The sequence below is a fragment of the Aotus nancymaae genome, unplaced genomic scaffold, assembly GCF_030222135.1.
Source record: "Aotus nancymaae isolate 86718 unplaced genomic scaffold, 86718_ANA_hifiasm-v0.15.2.pri h1tg000076l, whole genome shotgun sequence".
In the NCBI taxonomy this organism is placed as follows: Eukaryota; Metazoa; Chordata; class Mammalia; order Primates; family Aotidae; genus Aotus; species Aotus nancymaae.
In genome coordinates, this window is record NW_026988491.1 from 12,352,666 (window position 1) to 12,370,123 (window position 17,458).

Sequence of the window (17,458 nt, forward strand, 5' to 3'; positions counted from 1 at the left end):
ACAGCAGCGTTTCAAGCCTTTTTTTTTTTTTTTTTTTTTTTTTTTGTTTGTGAGACAGAGTCTCGCTCTGTGGACAGGCTGGAGTGCAGTGGAGATCTCGCCTCACTGCAATCGCCTCCTCCCGGATTCAAGCAATTCTCCTGCCTTAGCCTCCCGAGTAGCTGGGACTACAGGAGCGCGCCACCACGCCCAGCTAATTTTTGCATTTTCAGTAGAGACGGGGGGCGGGGAGGTTTTACCATGTTGGCCAGGATGGTCTCGATCTGTTGACCTCGTGGTCCGCCCCCCTCGGCCTCCCAAAATGCTGAGATTACAGGCGTGAGCCACCGCGCCAGCCCTCATTTTTTTTCTCTCTCTCCATTTGCCGGTCTAATGAAAGAACGAAAAAAAAAAAAAAAAAGGAAAAAAAGAAGGCGTAGATGCTTTAGCCAATCAGATTAAGATAATTTGCAGGCACTCACAAAGGAAAATGAAGTAGCCACGCTATCCATGCAGATAGATACAGATGTAAATAAATTAACGCACACAAAAAAAATCAACTTCCTACAAATGCATAATGTACCTGGGAATAGGAAAATGTGTTCAAATTTGGAGATATCACTACAGTGAGAAATAGCTTCAAAATGCAATGGATTTACTTTAGTCAAAGTTCTCTAGGTAACCCCAACGTAGATCACTGATTTACAAAGATTTATAATCCAAAGTGATTACATTAGAACAAGAGTTTAGTTCGACAACCAGTCACTGAGCCAGGTGCCTGCCAGGTCCTGGACTCAGGATCAGACTTGGTGCCCCTGAGATGCTCACAGTCCAATGGGAGACCAGGAAACAAGTTACGTGTTCCTCATGCAACATTTCAAGGGTGCACCTTTTTGTCAAACTTCTCACAATCCTGCATCCCACAAACACTTCTATAAAGTAGACAAAAAGGACCATCCCTATTTTATAGATCAGGAGTTGGAAGCAGAGACAAGAGACTCGTTGACGGTTGCCCAGCTCTCATGGGACTAGGTCTTGTGTCCAGGCAAAAGTTCGTTCCATGTATAAACCCTCCCATTCAATCCAGTTAAAATGTAATCTTTTGGCGGGGCAAAGATTAATTCTAAATTTGTATCACCTCTGGTGACAGCGCAAGGAAAAAACACAAAGCAAGAACGCAGCATAGGGAGTTGGGGCGGAGCACTGCAATTCTAAATAGAATGTTAAGTGATGGCATCAGAGTAGATACCTGAAGGTGCCATGCAGATGTCTAATAAGGAAGGGAATTGGAGTGGGGGCGCCACTGCATTCAATTCTACACTCGGGTAACAGTGAGTGCAAAATCCCGAAGGTAGGTAGGTGTGGTGGCTCACGCCTGTAATCCCAGCACTTTGGGAGGCCGAGGCGGGCAGATCACGAGGTCGGGAGTTCGAGACCAGCCTGACCAACATGGTGAAACCCCATCTCTACTAAAAATACAAAAAATTAGCTGGGTGTGGTGGCATGTGCCTATAATCCCAGCTACTCAGGAAGCTAAGGCAGGAGTATCGCTTGAACCCGGGAGGCGGAGGTTGCAGTGCCTCAGTGGAAAAAGCGAGGAGGGCTTTGTGACAAAGGTATATCTCTTCACCAGAGAGCATGAGACATGTTCGACCTGGTCACACAGCAAATCAGTGGCGGAGTAGGGACTGGAACTCGGATTTCCACTAGATGTTGTGTATGGGCAGATGGCTAAACTAAAGCCATTGACTCATACACTGGCTTTAATTGGTTTGTTTTATAACGCCCATCTCTACCATGAGGATTTCCCCAGGACTCGAACATGGTGTACTCAAGAGCTGCCCGTGTCCCAGGCTTCGCGACACAGCTGGCCTCATCTTTGCCCGCTACAACTTTAACGTCCAAAATTTGGGAAGGGGAGCTCCTCTTCTCCATGCCCTCTTACTACATAGGACCAAATCTCAACATTTTTTTGGGCGGGCGGGGCGGGGATGGAGTCTTGCTCTGTCGCCCAGGTTGCAGTGCAGTGGCAGGATCTCAGCGCATTGCAACCTCTGCCTCCTGGGGTTCCAGCGATTCTCCTGCTTCAGCCTCCTGGGTCGCTGGAATTACAGACGCACGCCACAACTCCTGGCTAATTTTTGTATTTTTAGTAGAGACAGGGTTTCGCCTTATTGGCCAGACTGGTCTCGAACTCCTGACCTCATGTGATCCGCCCGCCTCGGCCTCCAAAAGTGCAGGGATTACAGGCGTGAGCCACCGCGCCCGGCCAAATCTCAGCTCTTATCCCCAGTCCGTTTAGTCTTGTGAGGTCGTAATGTTTGAAGAATTTACTCGCTGCAGGCAAACCGCTTAAACAACTAAATCCATCAGGCCCTCGTTTCCGAATCTCTTCACCTGAGAAGCCGGCCCCGGGAAGCTGTCAGCCATCTTTTGTGTGGCATTTTTTCTGGGTCCTCTGACTTTGCCCCGCCTTTACGCCGAACTACTTCGGATCCTTATATCTGTATCTACACCAGTATTATAGATTCACCTTCTTTGAGAAGTCTGTATTTGAAGAAGAGAAAAATTCAGGCTACTTGTTATCCTCTTACTTTTTTTTTTTTTTAGACGAGTTTTCGCTTCTGTTGGCCAGGCTGGAGTGAAATGGCGCGATCTCGGCTTACTGCAACCTCCGCCTCCCGGGTTCAAGCGATTCTCCTGCCTCAGCCTCCCGAGTAGCTGGGATTACAGGCATGCGCCACCTAATTTTGTATTTTTAGTAGATACAGGGTTTCGCCACGTTGGTCAGGCTGGTCTCGAACTCCCGACTACAGGTGATCCACCCGCCTCCGCCTTCCAGAGTGCTGGGATTACAGGCGTAAGCCACCGCACCCGGCTCCCCTTCATTCTCGATATGGCTATCTCAGATTGCCAGCGGCCTCGGAAAGGCTTCCGGTTTCCCGGCAGGCCCGAGTGGGGCTGAACTTCCGGCCTCAGGACGCAGGCGTGGGTTGCTCATTTCGCTCTTTCCGGCAGTGCTCGTGAACCCGGCCGCCATGTCTTATGTTGCTGATGATTACGAATCCGAGGTAAGGTGGCTGCAAGCGCGCGGTGGGGTCCACGACGGGGAGATCTGTAGGACCTCTTGATGTGGGTCCCAGCGCGAGGCAGCTTCTGAGCCGCGGTCAGCTCCGGCCCACCTCCCACGCGACCCTCCGGCTGCTCCCACAGCTCCTGGCCCTTAGGCAACCCTGGCTCTGCCCGCCCACTTTGCGTGTTCGCTGGTCCTTCCCCTTTCTAAGACCGGGAGAGACGGAAGCTTGTTAGATGTTTCTGCACCTGAGTTTTTTTGGTGTAGGCTCGCTCTGGTCAAATCTCGCTGATTCCCACAGCCTCTTGTCCTTTGTTCCACCTCATTGCATCCGTAATGTTGTAATTGTCATTGTCCGTTTATTGTGGCTTTCCTTTTAGGCGTGTGAATTTCTCAGAGGCAGGCACACTGTCTTACCCGCCTTTGTCTCCTTAGCTGTCTGCTTGGCATCTAGACTGTAAGATGAGCGTTTTGAATTCACGAGTTGGTGACTGACTGTTTCTGACTGTGTCTCTTTCCTTCTAGGCGGCTTATGACCCCTATGCTTATCCCGGCGACTATGATATGCACACAGGTGAGACCGCGGGTTAGGCTGGTTGTGCACTCGTAGGGATCAGCTCCTTTTTGAATGTCTTAGAACCAGCTTTGACAGGCATCTGTTAAAAATTGCTCTTTGATGGTCCAGGTGTGGAGTCAGTCATTAGCTCCCAGTGGGGAGGGTTGTATTAAGCCTAATAAACCAGGCTTTTTATCATAGGTCCACCTCAGTCTCGGAAGAGGAGAATTACTGGCTTTGGTTTTCTTGTGTAAGCTGTTAGCCAAAGAAGAAAAGCTTTTTAATTTTCTTTTGGATGGAATCTCACTCTGTCTACTGGGCTGGAGTACAGTGGCACAATTTTGGCTCACTGCAACCTCCTCCTCTGGGTTCAGGCAATTCTCTTATCTCAGCCTCCTAAGTAGCTGGCACTACAGGCGCACGTCATCAAGCCCGGCTAATTTTTTCAGTTTTTTTTTTTTTAGTAGAGACAGGGTTTCGGCATGTTGTCCAGGCTAGTCTCGAACTCTCCCGACCTCAGGTGATCCTCCTGCTCCAGCCTCCCAGAGTGCTGGGATTACAGGTGTAAGCCACCAAGTCTGGCTGAAAGAAGAAAATCTTAATGTGAAAAATTTAAGTAATTCAAACCAAGCCCGAACAAAATCTTTTTGGGAGATGTCTGAGGTTTCCTGAAATGTTACAGTGACTTGATTTAGTAATCAGTGTCATCCATTGTTCTAAGTACTTTGTGTTAAATATTTTGTTTAATCCTTACAACTGTTCTACAAAGTATGTACATTAATGTTGTCTCCTAAAGAAGAGAAAATATAGCAGAAAGGTTTAGTAGTAACTTGCCACAAGTTGTATATTTAGAAAGTGACAGTTACTCATTCAAGAAATACTTAAGTACCTGTTATCACTTACCCTTCCCACAGTCTTGCCTCTCTTCCCTCCAATGCATACCGTTCTATGCCCTGAGAGTACATCTGAGTACAAGACAGACAAGATTCCTGACTTGCTAGACTTGGGAGAAGGGGGCAAAACAGATAATAAGTAAAAAATAACTTTGGCTGGCTGTGGTGGCTCACGCCTATAATGCCAGCACTTTGGGAGGCTGGGAGGCGAGGCGGGCGGATTACTTTAGGTCAGGGGTTCAAGACTAGCCTGGCCTACATGGTGAAACCTTGTCTCTACTAAAAATACAAAAATTAGTTGGGCATGATGGGACACACCTGTAATCCCAGCTACTCAGGAGTCTGAGGCAGGAGAATTGCTTGAGCCCAGGAGACGGAGGTTGCAGTGAACCAAAATTGTGCCACTGTACTCCAGTCTGGCCAACAGAGTGAGACTCTGTCTCAAAAATAAAAATAAAAAATAACTTTAGGGCCGGGCGTGGTGGCTCACGCTTGTAATCCAAGCACTTTGGAGGCTAAGGTGGGCAGATCAGCTGAGGTCAGGGGTTCAAGACCAGCCTGACCAACGTGGTGAAACCCTGTCTTTATTTAAAACATATATATATATATATATATATATACACATATATTTAAAAAAAAAGAAAGAAAAAATAACTTTAGGCCGGGTGCAGTGGCTCACGCCTGTAATCCCAGCACTTTGGGAGGCCGAGGCGGTCGGATCACGAGGTCAAGAGATTGAGACTATCCTGGCCAACATAGTGAAACCACATCTCTACTAAAATACAAAAATTAGCTGGGTGTGGTGGTGTGCGCCTGTAGTCCCAGCTACTAGGGAGACTGAGTCAGGAGAATTGCTTGAACGCAGGAGGCGGAGGTTGCAGTGAGCCGTGATCCAGCCTGGCGACAGAGCAAGACCCTGTCTCAAAAAAAATAAATAAAAAATAACTTTAAGTCATGGTAATAGTGTTGAAGAAATAGGGACAGCGAGATTGGGAGTGACCTGAAATATTTATATCCCAGTATTCAAAAGAGAATTTTACGCAGACCTAAGTTTAGTTTCTGGGGTGGTCTTGCCATTTCGTTCTATCATATATGTGGGTTTGAAAGCACTCTGTATTTGATATATCCAACCTCCAGGAGATCCAAAGCAGGACCTTGCTTATGAACGTCAGTATGAACAGCAAACCTATCAGGTTATCCCTGAGGTGATCAAAAACTTCATCCAGTATTTCCACAAAACTGTCTCGGATTTGATTGACCAGAAAGTCTATGAGCTACAGGCCAGTCGAGTCTCCAGCGATGTCATTGACCAGAAGGTATATGAGATCCAGGACATCTATGAGAACAGGTATGGGCAGCTGGCTGAAAGGACCTCTCTCTGGGTGGGACCAGCCTCGTGATGTAGCTCCTACAAATGTGGCAAGCACTCTGTAAGCAGTATAAACAGTGCTTTGGCGGGGGCAACGGGGTGTCTTTATGAATCCTTGTGGCTGAGGACATTTAATTTTGATGGACTTTATTTATTTACTTATTTTTTGAAATGGAGTGTTGCTCTGTTGCCCTGGCTGGAGTGCAGTGGTAAGATATTGGCTCACTGCAACCTCCGCCTCCTGGCTTCCAGTGATTCTCCCACCTCAGTGCCGCCATACCCAGCTAATTTGTTTATATTTTTAGTAGAGACAGAGTTTCCCCATATTGGTCAGGTTGGTCTCAAACTCCTGACCCCAAATGATCCACTTGCCTCAGCCTCCCAAAGCGCTGGGATTACAAGTGTGAGCCACTGCACATGGCCTAATTTTTGTATTTTTTTTTTTTTTTTTTTTTTTGAGGCGGAGTTTCGCTCTTGATACCCAGGCTGGAGTGCAATGGCGCGATCTCGGCTCACCGCAACCTCCGCCTCCTGGGTTCAGGCAATTCTTCTGCCTCAGCCTCCTGAGTAGCTGGGATTACAGGCACGCGCCACCGTGCCCAGCTAATTTTTTGTATTAGTAGAGACGGGGTTTCACCATGTTGACCAGGATGGTCTCGATCTCTTGACCTCGTGATCCACCCGCCTCGGCCTCCCAAAGTGCTGGGATTACAGGCTTGAGCCACCGCGCCCGGCCAATTTTTGTATTTTTAATAGAGATGGGGTTTTATTATGTTGGCCAGACTGGTCTCAAACTCCTGACCTCAAGTGATCCACCCGCCTTGGCTTCCTAAAGTGCTAGGATTACAGGCATGAGCCACCATGCCCAGCCTGTTGAACTTTCTATCCCCAGAAATTTGTACAAAACCTAAATTAAAATCACTATTAACAATTAGAATAATAGTGATTAGCATTTATTTTTATCACCAGGAGAGATCCATCAATGTTCAGAGTGTTCTCCCTGTTTTTACTCATTTGCCCTTCACAGTATAACCCCATGAAGTAGGAGTTTTTCTCATTTTACAGATGAGGAAACAGCACAGAAATAAGTCACATAACTAGTTAAATGGATGTGCTGAGATTTGAACCTGCAGTGTCTGGCACCAGAGCCTAATTTCTAACCTGTGCTGTGCAGCCTGTTAGTACAGACCAGAGCAAGTTGAGCTCTGCAGGTTGTGCGGGCTGCCATTGTGTAATGGGCGACAGAAATAAGATAGGTCAGTCAGAGCTGGGGTAGTCAGGTGTGACTTCACCAAGGAAATAGAATTTAAGCAAGTCAGAAGGATAGGGGAGAGAAAGCAAATAGCCAAAGGCCTTAGATCAATGAATAAGATCTTTGACCTGTGTTTTCTTTTTTTGTTGTTTTTGAAAGAGCTGAGTTTAGTTGAAAAAGCAGAGGAAACTTGAGACATGGTTTTAGGGTTTTCCACTCTCCTGGGCCTAAGTTCTACTTGGTGCAGCCCCCAAGGTGCTTCCCACCCCTGCAAGCCATCCTTTAGTGTGAACTGAGAGATCAGCTCGGGGAAACAGAGTCACTTCTGGCCAAGAAGAATTGTGCTGAGGGCTCGTTAGTAAGCAGGAGAGAGAAAGGCCGAAAACCTCGTATGGGGGTTGAACACCTCCAGCTGAAGAAGGTGAGGCATCAAGGTCTCATACCACTAACGAACGTATCCAAGTCATGCGGCACCAAAATAGGTTAGCAGCTGAAGGTGTTGGAGTGAGACATCACCAAAATGTGCTACTGATGATGAATCCATATCTGTATGGGTCTGCAGCAGCCTCAGTTCTTGCCTCCTCACAAGAAAGTATTTGAGTGAGGGGCTTAAGGCAGGAGAGAGGGAGGCAAGTTTTAGAGCACTAGCGAAAGTTTCTTAAAAAACTTTAGGACGGGAATGAAGAAAGGAAAGCACAGTTGGAAGAGTGGGCAGCCTGAAAGGCAAGCGCACTGACTTTGGTTTTTTTATTCCCCAGGTCATTTCTCATTAGAAGCATATAAACTAGTGCCTATAAAAATTAGCCCGGGCAGGCTGGGCATGGTGGCTCACACCTATAATCCCAACACTTTGGGAGGCCAAGGCGGTCAGGAGTTCGATTCGAGACCAGGCTGGCCAACATGGTGAAACCCCACTAAAAATACAAAAATTAGCCAGGCATGGTGGCAGGCGCCTGTAATCCCAGCTACTCGGGAGGCTGAGGCAGGAAAATTGTTTGAACCCGGGAGGCGGAGGTTGCAGTGAGCTGAGATCACACCATTGCACTTCAGCCTGAGTGACTGAGCAAGACTGTCAAAAAAAAAAAAAAGCCAGGGCATGGTGGCACATACCTATAGTCTCAGCTAGTTGGGAGGCTGAGGTGAAAGGATTGCTTGAGTCCGGAAGGTTGAGGCTGTAGTGAGCTGCACAGCAGAGCGAGACTTCTCTCTCAAAGTAAAATTAAAAAATAGACCAGTGATGTTCAGTAGAAATATGTTAGACGCGAATGTAATTTTTATTTTTCAGCAGCTATAGTTTTTTAAAAGTGGAGATTTATTTAAAATATTATTTCTACATGTAATCAGTATTTAAAATTTAAAGGGATATTTGTCCTTTTTTTCTTTTTTACTAAGTCTCATATGTCCAGTATGCATCAGAAATACTTGATTCGTATTTAGATTTTACAGAGTTTATGACTGGAAAAGTAGATTCAAATACTAAAGTAATTCCAAATAGACCTACAAGTTTCCAGTAACTGAGTTAAGTGTTGGTTTTTAAATTTAAATGGAAACTAACTGAAATTTAAAGTTTAACTTTTTGCTTATATAGCAGAGCAGTGTAGCTAGTGGCTACTGTATTGGGCAGTGCCGGCAGGTATAGATGATAGTTGAAGCCAAGCATCTTGTAGCTCTTTCTCTAGGAGAATTTAGTGAGAACAACTGCTAGTGCCTTAAGAAGTATGTTTCCTTAGGAATCTGGGCAGGCAAAGAAAGAGGATCTAGTATAGGAGGCAGAGCAGAAAGAAAAATGAAAAGTAGATAGTAAGTCGAAAAAGAAATGTCACAGGAACCAAAAAATCTACAAAAGAAACTTTGAGGAAGGGAGTGTCACTAAATGTTTTAGTGAGGTCCAGATGAGAAAAAAAGCCAATTGAATTTGGTAACTTAGAGGGCCTCAGTATCCTTAGGAAGGTCAATTTCAGTAGAATGATGGAAGCAACAGCTAGAGAGCAGTGGGGTAAGAAAGGGGAATTGGTAAGTATAGGGGACATAAAGGGTCATTGAGAAGCTTTGTGTTTTGTTTCTGTGTTTTAAGGGTTCCCCCCCAACCCCAAGACACGGTTTCATTCTTGTTGCCCAGGCTGGAGTGCAGTGGTGCGATCTCAGCCCACTGCAACCTCTGTCCCTGGGTCCAAGCGATTCTCCTGCCTCCACATTCCAAGTAGCTGGGATTATGGGCGTGAGCCACCATGCCTGGCCTGTTTCCAGGTGTGTTTTCTGTTTTGTTTCTGTGTTTCTCCCCAACCCCCACCCCGCAGAGACAGGACGTTTCTATGTTGTCCAGGCTTGTTTTGAACTCCTGGGTTCAAGAGATCCTCCTGTCTTGGCCTCCCAAAGTGTTGAGATTACAGGCGTGAGCCATCATGCCTGCCTGGCCTGTTCAGTGTTTTTTAGGGGAACTTGAGCATGTTTATATGTTGGACTAAAAGAGCCAGAGAAGCAGGAGGGGTGGGGCTTGAGGAGATTGGAAGAAAGTATTAATAGCTGCTGAGGGGATCAGGAGAAGAAAATTGAACAGCAGCCTGCTACGGGTTTGTCCGGTAGCAGTGTTTGGATTGCATAGGCAGCAGTGTTTAAACTGGATGCTGCAGGTCTGTTGCGGCCTCGGACTGCAGCAGAACATCTCTGTGCTTGGAGACGTTCAGATGTACTCCAGGAGATGGAAACGCTGTGTGTTAAAGACTGGAGGTCTAGAAAGTAGTTCTTTTATCAGGAAACAGGAAGCAGTTAAATATGGCTATAGTTAATGATACAGAGGCAGGAGATTATCCTGAAAAGCTTGGTGGGTCCCTCACTGATAACAAAAAGAATATTTTATTGTGTTAAGAAAGATTGACGTGTGGAGTTGGGTTGAGGAAAGTTGTGGACTTGAAGGGCTCTGGCCTCAGCTCTGTTTGTGTGACCTCTTCCCCTTTCTAAGCCTGGGTCCTCATCTGTAAAATGTTAGGGTTGGCATTCTCCAGTCCTTCTTCTGGAGTTTTAGAAATTTTTTTGCTTGTTTTTTTTTTTTTTCCAGCTGGACCAAGCTGACTGAAAGATTCTTCAAGAATACCCCTTGGCCCGAGGCTGAAGCCATTGCTCCACAGGTTGGCAACGGTAGGTGTGAGCTCTTTATACCTTGTGCACCGCGTGGAATCCAATGGCTGAGAGTCACTAGACAGGAAGCTCAAGAGGCTCTGTGTCTGTTTTGCTCACCATCTTGTTTCCTCAGTGCTTGGTATATAGTAGGTTCTTAGTAAAATAACTTGTTGAAGGCTGGATGATTTAAGAGGGGACAGAGATCTCTCATATATGGTGAAATTTAGATCTTTGTCCTGATCTGTTTCTATTTCCCTCTATAATTTGGGGGTTGGCCAGGCGCGGTGGCTCATGCCTGTAATCCCAGCACTTTGGGAGGCCGAGGTGGGTGGATCACAGGGTCAAGAGATCAAGACCATCCTGGCTAACATGGTTAAACTCCATCTGTACTAAAAAAATAAAAATTAGCAGGATGTGGTGGTGAGCACCTGTAATCTCAGCTACTCAAGAGGCCAAGGCAGGAGAAATGCTAGAACCTGGGAGGCGGAGGTTGCAGTGAGCTGAGATCACACCATTGCACTCCAGCCTGGCGACAGAGTGAGACTCTGTCTCAAAAAGAAAAAAATTGGGGGGTCATTGCAATCAATCTGGAATAACCTCTGTAGCCTCCCACCTTTCACTTTCTTAGATAATGTCCTTTATATCTGGGTGAGGTACAAGAATCCAGCTTATTTTGCTTGTAGATATTCAGCTACCCTAACACCGATTTTTTTCTTTTCTTTTTTTTTTTTTGAGACGGAGTTTCCCTCTTGTTACCCAGGCTGGAGTGCAATGGTACGATCTTGGCTCACCGCAACCTCCGCCTCCTGGGTTCAGGCAATTCTCCTGCCTCAGCCTCCTGAGTAGCTGGGATTACAGGCACGCGCCACCATGCCCAACTGATTTTTGTATTTTTAGTAGGGATGGGGTTTTACCATGTTGGCCAGGCTGGTCTTGAACTCCTGACCTGATCTGCCCGCCTCAGCCTCCCAAAGTCCTGGGATTACAGGCATGAGCCACCAAGCCCGGCCTGCCCAGCTAATTTAAAAAATTTTTTGTAGAGATTGGGTCTCATTGTGTTGACCAGGCTGATCTTGAACTCCTGACCTCAAGTGGTCTTCCCAAAGTGCTGAGATTACAGGCATGAACCACTGTGCCCAGCCACATTGTCTTGATTACTGTATTTTTGTAATAAGTTTTGAAATTGGGAATTCTAAGTCCTCCAACTTCGTTTTTGACTTTGCAATTTCTGCAAAGTAGCCAGCTGGGATTTTTATAGGAATTGCCTAGAATCTGAAGATCACTTCGGGGAGTATTGCCGTCTTCACACTATTAACTCCTTTAATGGGATGTCCTTGATTTATTTAGGTTTTAGGTTGCTTTTAACAATGTTTGTAGTTTTCATTGTACAAGTCTCTCATTTCTTTTGTTATAGCTAATGTTTTTTGATCACTTCTTTTTTTTTTTTTTTTTTTTTTTTTTTCTGAAATGGAGTCTTGCTCTTGTCGCCCAGGCTGGAGTGCAATGTCGTGATCTCAGCTCACTGCAACCTCCACCTCCTGGGCTCAAGCATTTCTCTTGCCTCAGCCTTCCAAGTAGCTGGGATTACAGGTGCCCATTACCACACCTGGCTAATTTTTGTATTTTTAGTAGAGATTGGGTTTCACCATGTTGGCCAGGCTAGTTTTGAACTCCTGACCTCAAATGATGTGTCTACCTTGGCCTCCCAAAGTGCTACGATTACAGGCATGAGCCACCAGGCCTGACCTGAACACTTACTCTTAATTGACTAAACACAGAATGAGCTCAAAACTCATTCTGTGGCTGGGTGTCATGGCTCACACCTGTAATTCTGGCACTTTGGGAGGTTGAGGTGGGAGGGTTACTTGAGGGTGGGAGATTGAGGCCAGACCAGCCTGAGTAACATAGGGAGATCCCCTTTTCTACAAAAAAAATTAAAAAAAAAATTATCCAGGCATGGTGGCACATGCCTATAGTCCAACCTACTCGGGAGACTGAGGTGGAAGGAACACTTGAGCCCTGGAGGTCGAGGCTGCAGTGAACCATCATCATACCACTGCACTCCAACCTGGGCAACAGAGTAAGTCTCTAAGCTAACAAACATTCTGAAATTAATATTTCATTCCTCCCTTCCTCTGTCCCATAGGAGTCTCACTGTGTTGCCCAGTCTGGAGTGTATTGTGATCACAGCTCCCTGCAACCTCTGTCTCCTGGGCTCAAGCAATCCTCCCACCTTAGCCTGCCAAATAGCTAGGACAATGGGCACGCACCACCATGCTCAGCTTATTACTGTTACGTGCCAGTTTATTTATGTAGTTGAATGGCAGATGTGTCTAAATGGCAAAGGGCAATAGGTATGAATGACATCTTAATCTCATTGACAGAGATTGAGGTTGGTGGATTCAAAGGAGAAGTGGATTTTCTCATTCCATGTATTCTTGGGGCATATGCATAGCAATTTAGATGTTGTTAAGTGTTCAGAATTACCTTTATTCCTCCCCACCAAAGGGCTAAAGCTGCCAGGATACCCCAGTTTTATGGATAGTGAAGCGCCCCTCTTCCCATCTCTTTCAGATGCTGTCTTCCTGATTTTATACAAAGAATTATACTACAGGCACATATATGCCAAAGTCAGTGTAAGTATTTAAGTGTCGCTAGCAGTTTTGTTTTTCTTTTAACTCTGTGTGCCATTTTTGTCCCTAGAACACAGTCACTTGTTTATATTGGTTCAGTGTCCAGGAATGATTGGCATGGTTTTGAGTTTTCTTTTAAGAAATGGTAGAAGGGGCCAGGCGCGGTGGCTCACGCCTGTAATCCCAACACTTTGGGAGGCCGAGGCGGGCGGATCACGAGGTCAAGAGATCGAGACCATCCTGGTCAACAAGGTGAAACCCCGTCTGTACTAAAAATATGGAAAAAATTAGCTGGGCATGGTTGCGCGCGCTTGTAGTCCCAGCTACTCGGGAGGCTGAGGCAGGAGAATTGCTTGAACCCAGGAGGTGGAGGTTGCGGTGAGCCGAGATCGCGCCATTGTACTCCAGCCTGGGTAACAAGAGCGAAACTCCGTCTCAAAAAAGAAATGGTAGAAGGAATAATTTAACCCAGAAAGCTGTTCCAGACACACTAACAATATATAACCTATGCATTCTTGTAAATTTCTCTGTCCCCACAATTCTCCTGGACTGGGCAATCACCCATGTACTGGGTTATAGGCTGCCATCCTTTCAAGGTGTTTCCAGGCACCTTCTGCTTGGGGCTCTTTTCCCCTTCAGAGCATTGAGCCTCCATTTCTCTGAAACTGTATGCCAAGCACAAGGCTAGATAGACACTTGGCATACATCTTCACATACCTAATTCTGTCAGTCCTGCAAATTGGCACCTGAGGTGCAGAAAGGTTACTTGTTCTGAAATTTATCCAGCTAATAAGTGACAAAATTCTTTGAATCTAGGCCAGCTTGCATTATCCCAACTTTGGGCACTTGCTAGATTCTGTTCTTCCTGACTTCTAAATTACAAAGTGCCTGAAGTGTTTTAAAATACCATCTGTACTATTTAAGGCTGGGCATGATGGCTCATGCCTGTAATCCCAGCACTTTGGGAGGCCAAGGTGGGCAGATCACCTAAGGTCAGGAGTTTGAGACCAGTCTGGCTGATATGGAGAAACCCCCGTCTCTACTGAAAATATAAAAATACAAAAATAAGCTAGATGTGGTGGCAGGTGCCTGAAATCCCAGCTACTTGGAAGGTTGAGGCAGGAGAATCGCTTTAACCCGGGAAGTAGAGGTTGCAATGAGCTGAGATCACACCACTCCACTCCAGCCTGGGTGACAGAGTGAGACTCTATCTCAGAAAGAAAAAAAAGAAACCCATCTGTATTATTTATATACACCAGTGACTTAATCTCTATCTTTAGCATCAGTTGCCCCACTGAAGTCCAGACTTGTATATCCAGCTGTCAACATGTGCACTTGGCTGTCTGAGAGTCATCTCAAGCTTAACACATCTAAAACTGAATTCTTATTTTCCTTCTAAACTAGTTCCTCCCATGTTAATCATCTCAATAAATGGCTACCGTTAATTACCCAGCTAACTGAACCAAAAACTTTGGCATTCTTGACTTTCCTCTGACATGACATCCATCAAATCCTGTTCAGCTGTCTTCAGCATACGTTTTTTTTTTTAATGCAGTCTCGCTCTGTCACCCAGGCTGGAGTGCAGTAGTGCAATCTTGGCTCACTGCAGCCTCTGCCTCCTGGGCTCAAGTGATTCTCCTGCCTCAGCCTCCTGAGTAGCTGGGATTACAGGCATATGCTATCATGCCTGGCTAATTTTTGTATTTTTAGTAAAGATGGGATTTCGCCATGTTGGCCAGGCTGTGGAACTCCTGACCTCAGGTGAGTGATAGTGGTAGGAAAAGTTGCTGCTGCCAGAGTAAGGGCCATGCCTTTCCGGCATCCCATTGGGATCTCTGACTACTTTATCTGATAGAAATTAAAGATTTCCTACTGCTACTGATGCTAAGAATCTAGCCATTATGTGTACATTGCTCCTTTGGGAACACTCTGACACTGTAGGTAGCCCATAGTATAGCTGGTTTTACCACCTCTAATATTCTCTTTGTTTGGTCTGTAGATGAAGATTCAGCAGAAGTTATCGATGCTGTAATTTTTTTTTTAGGTACCAGGACTGTCACATAAATGACCAGGTTTTAGCCCCTGGGGAGCAGTTTTTCATTGAATGTGGTTAATATATTAAGCACCTTACATAATTTTTTTAAAAAGGAAAAATAGAGATGGGGTCTTGCCGTGTTGCCCAGGCTGGTCTCAAACTCCTGACTTGGGTGAATCGCCCACCTCAGCCTCCCAAAGTGCTGAGATTACAGGTGTGAGCCACTTCGCCCAGCTACATAATCTTATTTAATTGTGACTAGTCAGTAATCTTTTGCTCCTGTTTTACAGACAGATTAAATACCTTGTGAGAACCCCACAGTAATAAGAGGTGGGGCTGAATCCAAAGTTGTGTTTTTTCTCCACAAATATATTGTTCATGGTATGATTCCCCAGCTCAGAAACCATTAGTGGTTCTCAGATGCAGGCAACATAAAGACTAGACCAGCTAGGCCGGGCGCGGTGGCTCATGCCTATAATCCCAGCACTTTGGGAGGCCGAGGCGGGTGGATCACGAGGTCAAGGGATCGAGACCATCCTGGTCAACATGGTGAAACCCCGTCTCTACTAAAAATACAAAAAAATTAGCTGGGCATGGTGGTGCGCGCCTGTAATCCCAGCTACTCGGGAGGCTGAGGCAGGAGAATTGCTTGAACCCAGGAGGCGGAGGTTGCGGTGAGCCGAGATCGCGCCATTGCACTCCAGTCTGGGTAACAACAGTGAAACTCCGCCTCAAAAAAAAAAAAAAAAGACCAGACCAGAGTTCAACCACCTTCTCTGTGGGGGGTTAGATAGTATTTTAGGCTTCGAGGACCATGATAGTTTCTGTCCAATCTGTTCAGCTGTGTCTTTGTAGCAGTTGTAAACAATATGTAATGAGTGGGCCTGGCTGTGTTCCAGTAAAACTTCTTTACAAAACAGGTGGTGGAGTAGATTTGCAGGCCCCCTGACCTAGATTCTTGTTTGGCTTTGGGAGACTGCTCCATTCCTGGCCGGTAGTCCCGTGTAGCCCAGTGAAGGATTATCTTCTCTAACTCCCTAGCCTTCAAGTGCCACGATTTTCCAAACTCTTTGCCTTCGCTAGTGTGTTTTTTTCTGAAATGCTTTCCCTTCTTTCTGCTTTGCCGGATCTTCATGCCTGCTCTGAGAGTCATTTAAGGTCTGTTGCTGTAGAACCTAACCATGTGTTAACAGTATTCAGTGCCTCAACTGCTATAGGACTTCCTGTCTTCCTGCTGACTTGTGTATTTACATACCAAGAAGGAGAGGACAGATAACAGTTCTCATGTATTTGTACACAGCTGTCATAGTATACCATGAGTAAAACACATTAAGATTGAATATCTGTATCCTGATATATCTGTTTTCTTTACAGGGGGGACCTTCCTTGGAGCAGAGGTTTGAATCCTATTACAACTATTGCAATCTCTTCAACTACATTCTTAGTGAGTGAGATTTGGCTGAGGGGGTGTGGTTACAATGAGGTTCAGCATTGACCTCAGCTTTTTTTTTTTAGCAGGATCTTAATGTGTAGGTGGGAAGAGAGGAGGTCTTGTGATTCATGGTCCTTTTTAAGAGAGAAATTACAGGCCAGGCACGGTGGCTCATGCCTGTAATCCCAGCTCTTTGGGAGGCCAAGGTGGATGGATCACCTGACGTCAGGAGTTTGAGATTAGCCTGACCAAAATGGTGAAACCCTGTCTCTATAAAAAAATAATAATAATAATAATTAATAAATAAATGAGAGAGCGAGAGAAATTACAAAGCATTCTGCAGCCTACTGAATGGGCAGAGTCATTGCTTTGAACCTGACCTTTCTGTGGTCTCCTACACAGATGCTGATGGTCCTGCTCCCCTTGAACTACCCAACCAGTGGCTCTGGGATATCATCGATGAGTTCATCTACCAGGTATCTATCTAGTCAGCGTCAGCCTAATTTGAAATAACTGGTCCACGCCAGGAATAGCTGTTACTATCGTTCTTGTAAAAAAGCTGCATGGTGTAAAAATATCCTCATTGTAGTGTAAAATAGCCCATGGCAGAAGACTCCCATTTCAATTAGTTTTCTGAAGAGACAGTGAAGCCTAAGCACTCCAGATAGGAAGTTGGAAGTCAAATAAGTTCAGCTCCTGACTTTGATTGAGCTCTTACTTGATCTCGTTAGGTGGTCTGGCAGGAAGAACACAGGCTTCACAGGCTTTGCAGCCAGGTGGAAGTGAATTCTAATCTGAGGGCTGCCACCTGCTGGTAACAGTGGTAAAGAGCTAGTAACAGCAATGTGCTATTTAAACTCTCAGCCTCACTTTCTTCACCTACACAGTGGAAATGTTGTATATCTTTTTTTTTTTTTTTTAAATTAAGAGTCAGGGTCTCACTCTCACTTGGGCTAGAGTGCAGTGGTGCGATCCTAGCTTACTGCAGCCTGGAACTCCTGGGCTCAAGTGATCTTCCTGCCACTTGAGTACCTGCCACTATAAGGCCTGCACCACCTTCCTCGCTATTTTTATTATTGTAGATATGAGGGTCTTGCTGTGTTGCCTACGCTGGTCTTG

General features: G+C 45.7%; 2 protein-coding genes across 5 annotated transcripts in view; one reads left to right on the forward strand and one right to left on the reverse strand.

Moving 5' to 3' along the window:
- Window positions 1-2,899, reverse strand: part of ANKRD54 (ankyrin repeat domain 54) — a 31,941-nt gene extending 29,042 nt beyond the window's left edge. Inside the window, exon 1 of one of the 2 annotated variants that reach the window (XM_064368032.1) lies at window positions 1,776-2,899. In XM_064368032.1, coding sequence (XP_064224102.1) covers window positions 1,776-1,914 — 139 coding nt within the window. In that variant the 5' untranslated portion in view covers window positions 1,915-2,899. Of the gene's footprint in view, window positions 1-239; window positions 300-1,775 lie in introns of those variants that run through there. The other variant, XM_064368031.1, reaches the window with a different exon arrangement.
- A 63-nt stretch (window positions 2,900-2,962) lies between these two features.
- Window positions 2,963-17,458, forward strand: part of EIF3L (eukaryotic translation initiation factor 3 subunit L) — a 33,109-nt gene continuing 18,613 nt past the window's right edge. The window contains exons 1-7 of one of the 3 annotated variants that reach the window (XM_021668738.2): window positions 2,963-3,050; window positions 3,578-3,626; window positions 5,639-5,849; window positions 10,178-10,257; window positions 12,814-12,875; window positions 16,282-16,351; window positions 16,742-16,815. In XM_021668738.2, the coding sequence (XP_021524413.2) occupies window positions 3,018-3,050; window positions 3,578-3,626; window positions 5,639-5,849; window positions 10,178-10,257; window positions 12,814-12,875; window positions 16,282-16,351; window positions 16,742-16,815 (579 nt within the window). In that variant the 5' untranslated portion in view covers window positions 2,963-3,017. Of the gene's footprint in view, window positions 3,051-3,256; window positions 3,316-3,577; window positions 3,627-5,638; window positions 5,850-10,177; window positions 10,258-12,813; window positions 12,876-16,281; window positions 16,352-16,741; window positions 16,816-17,458 lie in introns of those variants that run through there. The other 2 variants (XM_064368025.1, XM_064368026.1) reach the window with 2 other exon arrangements.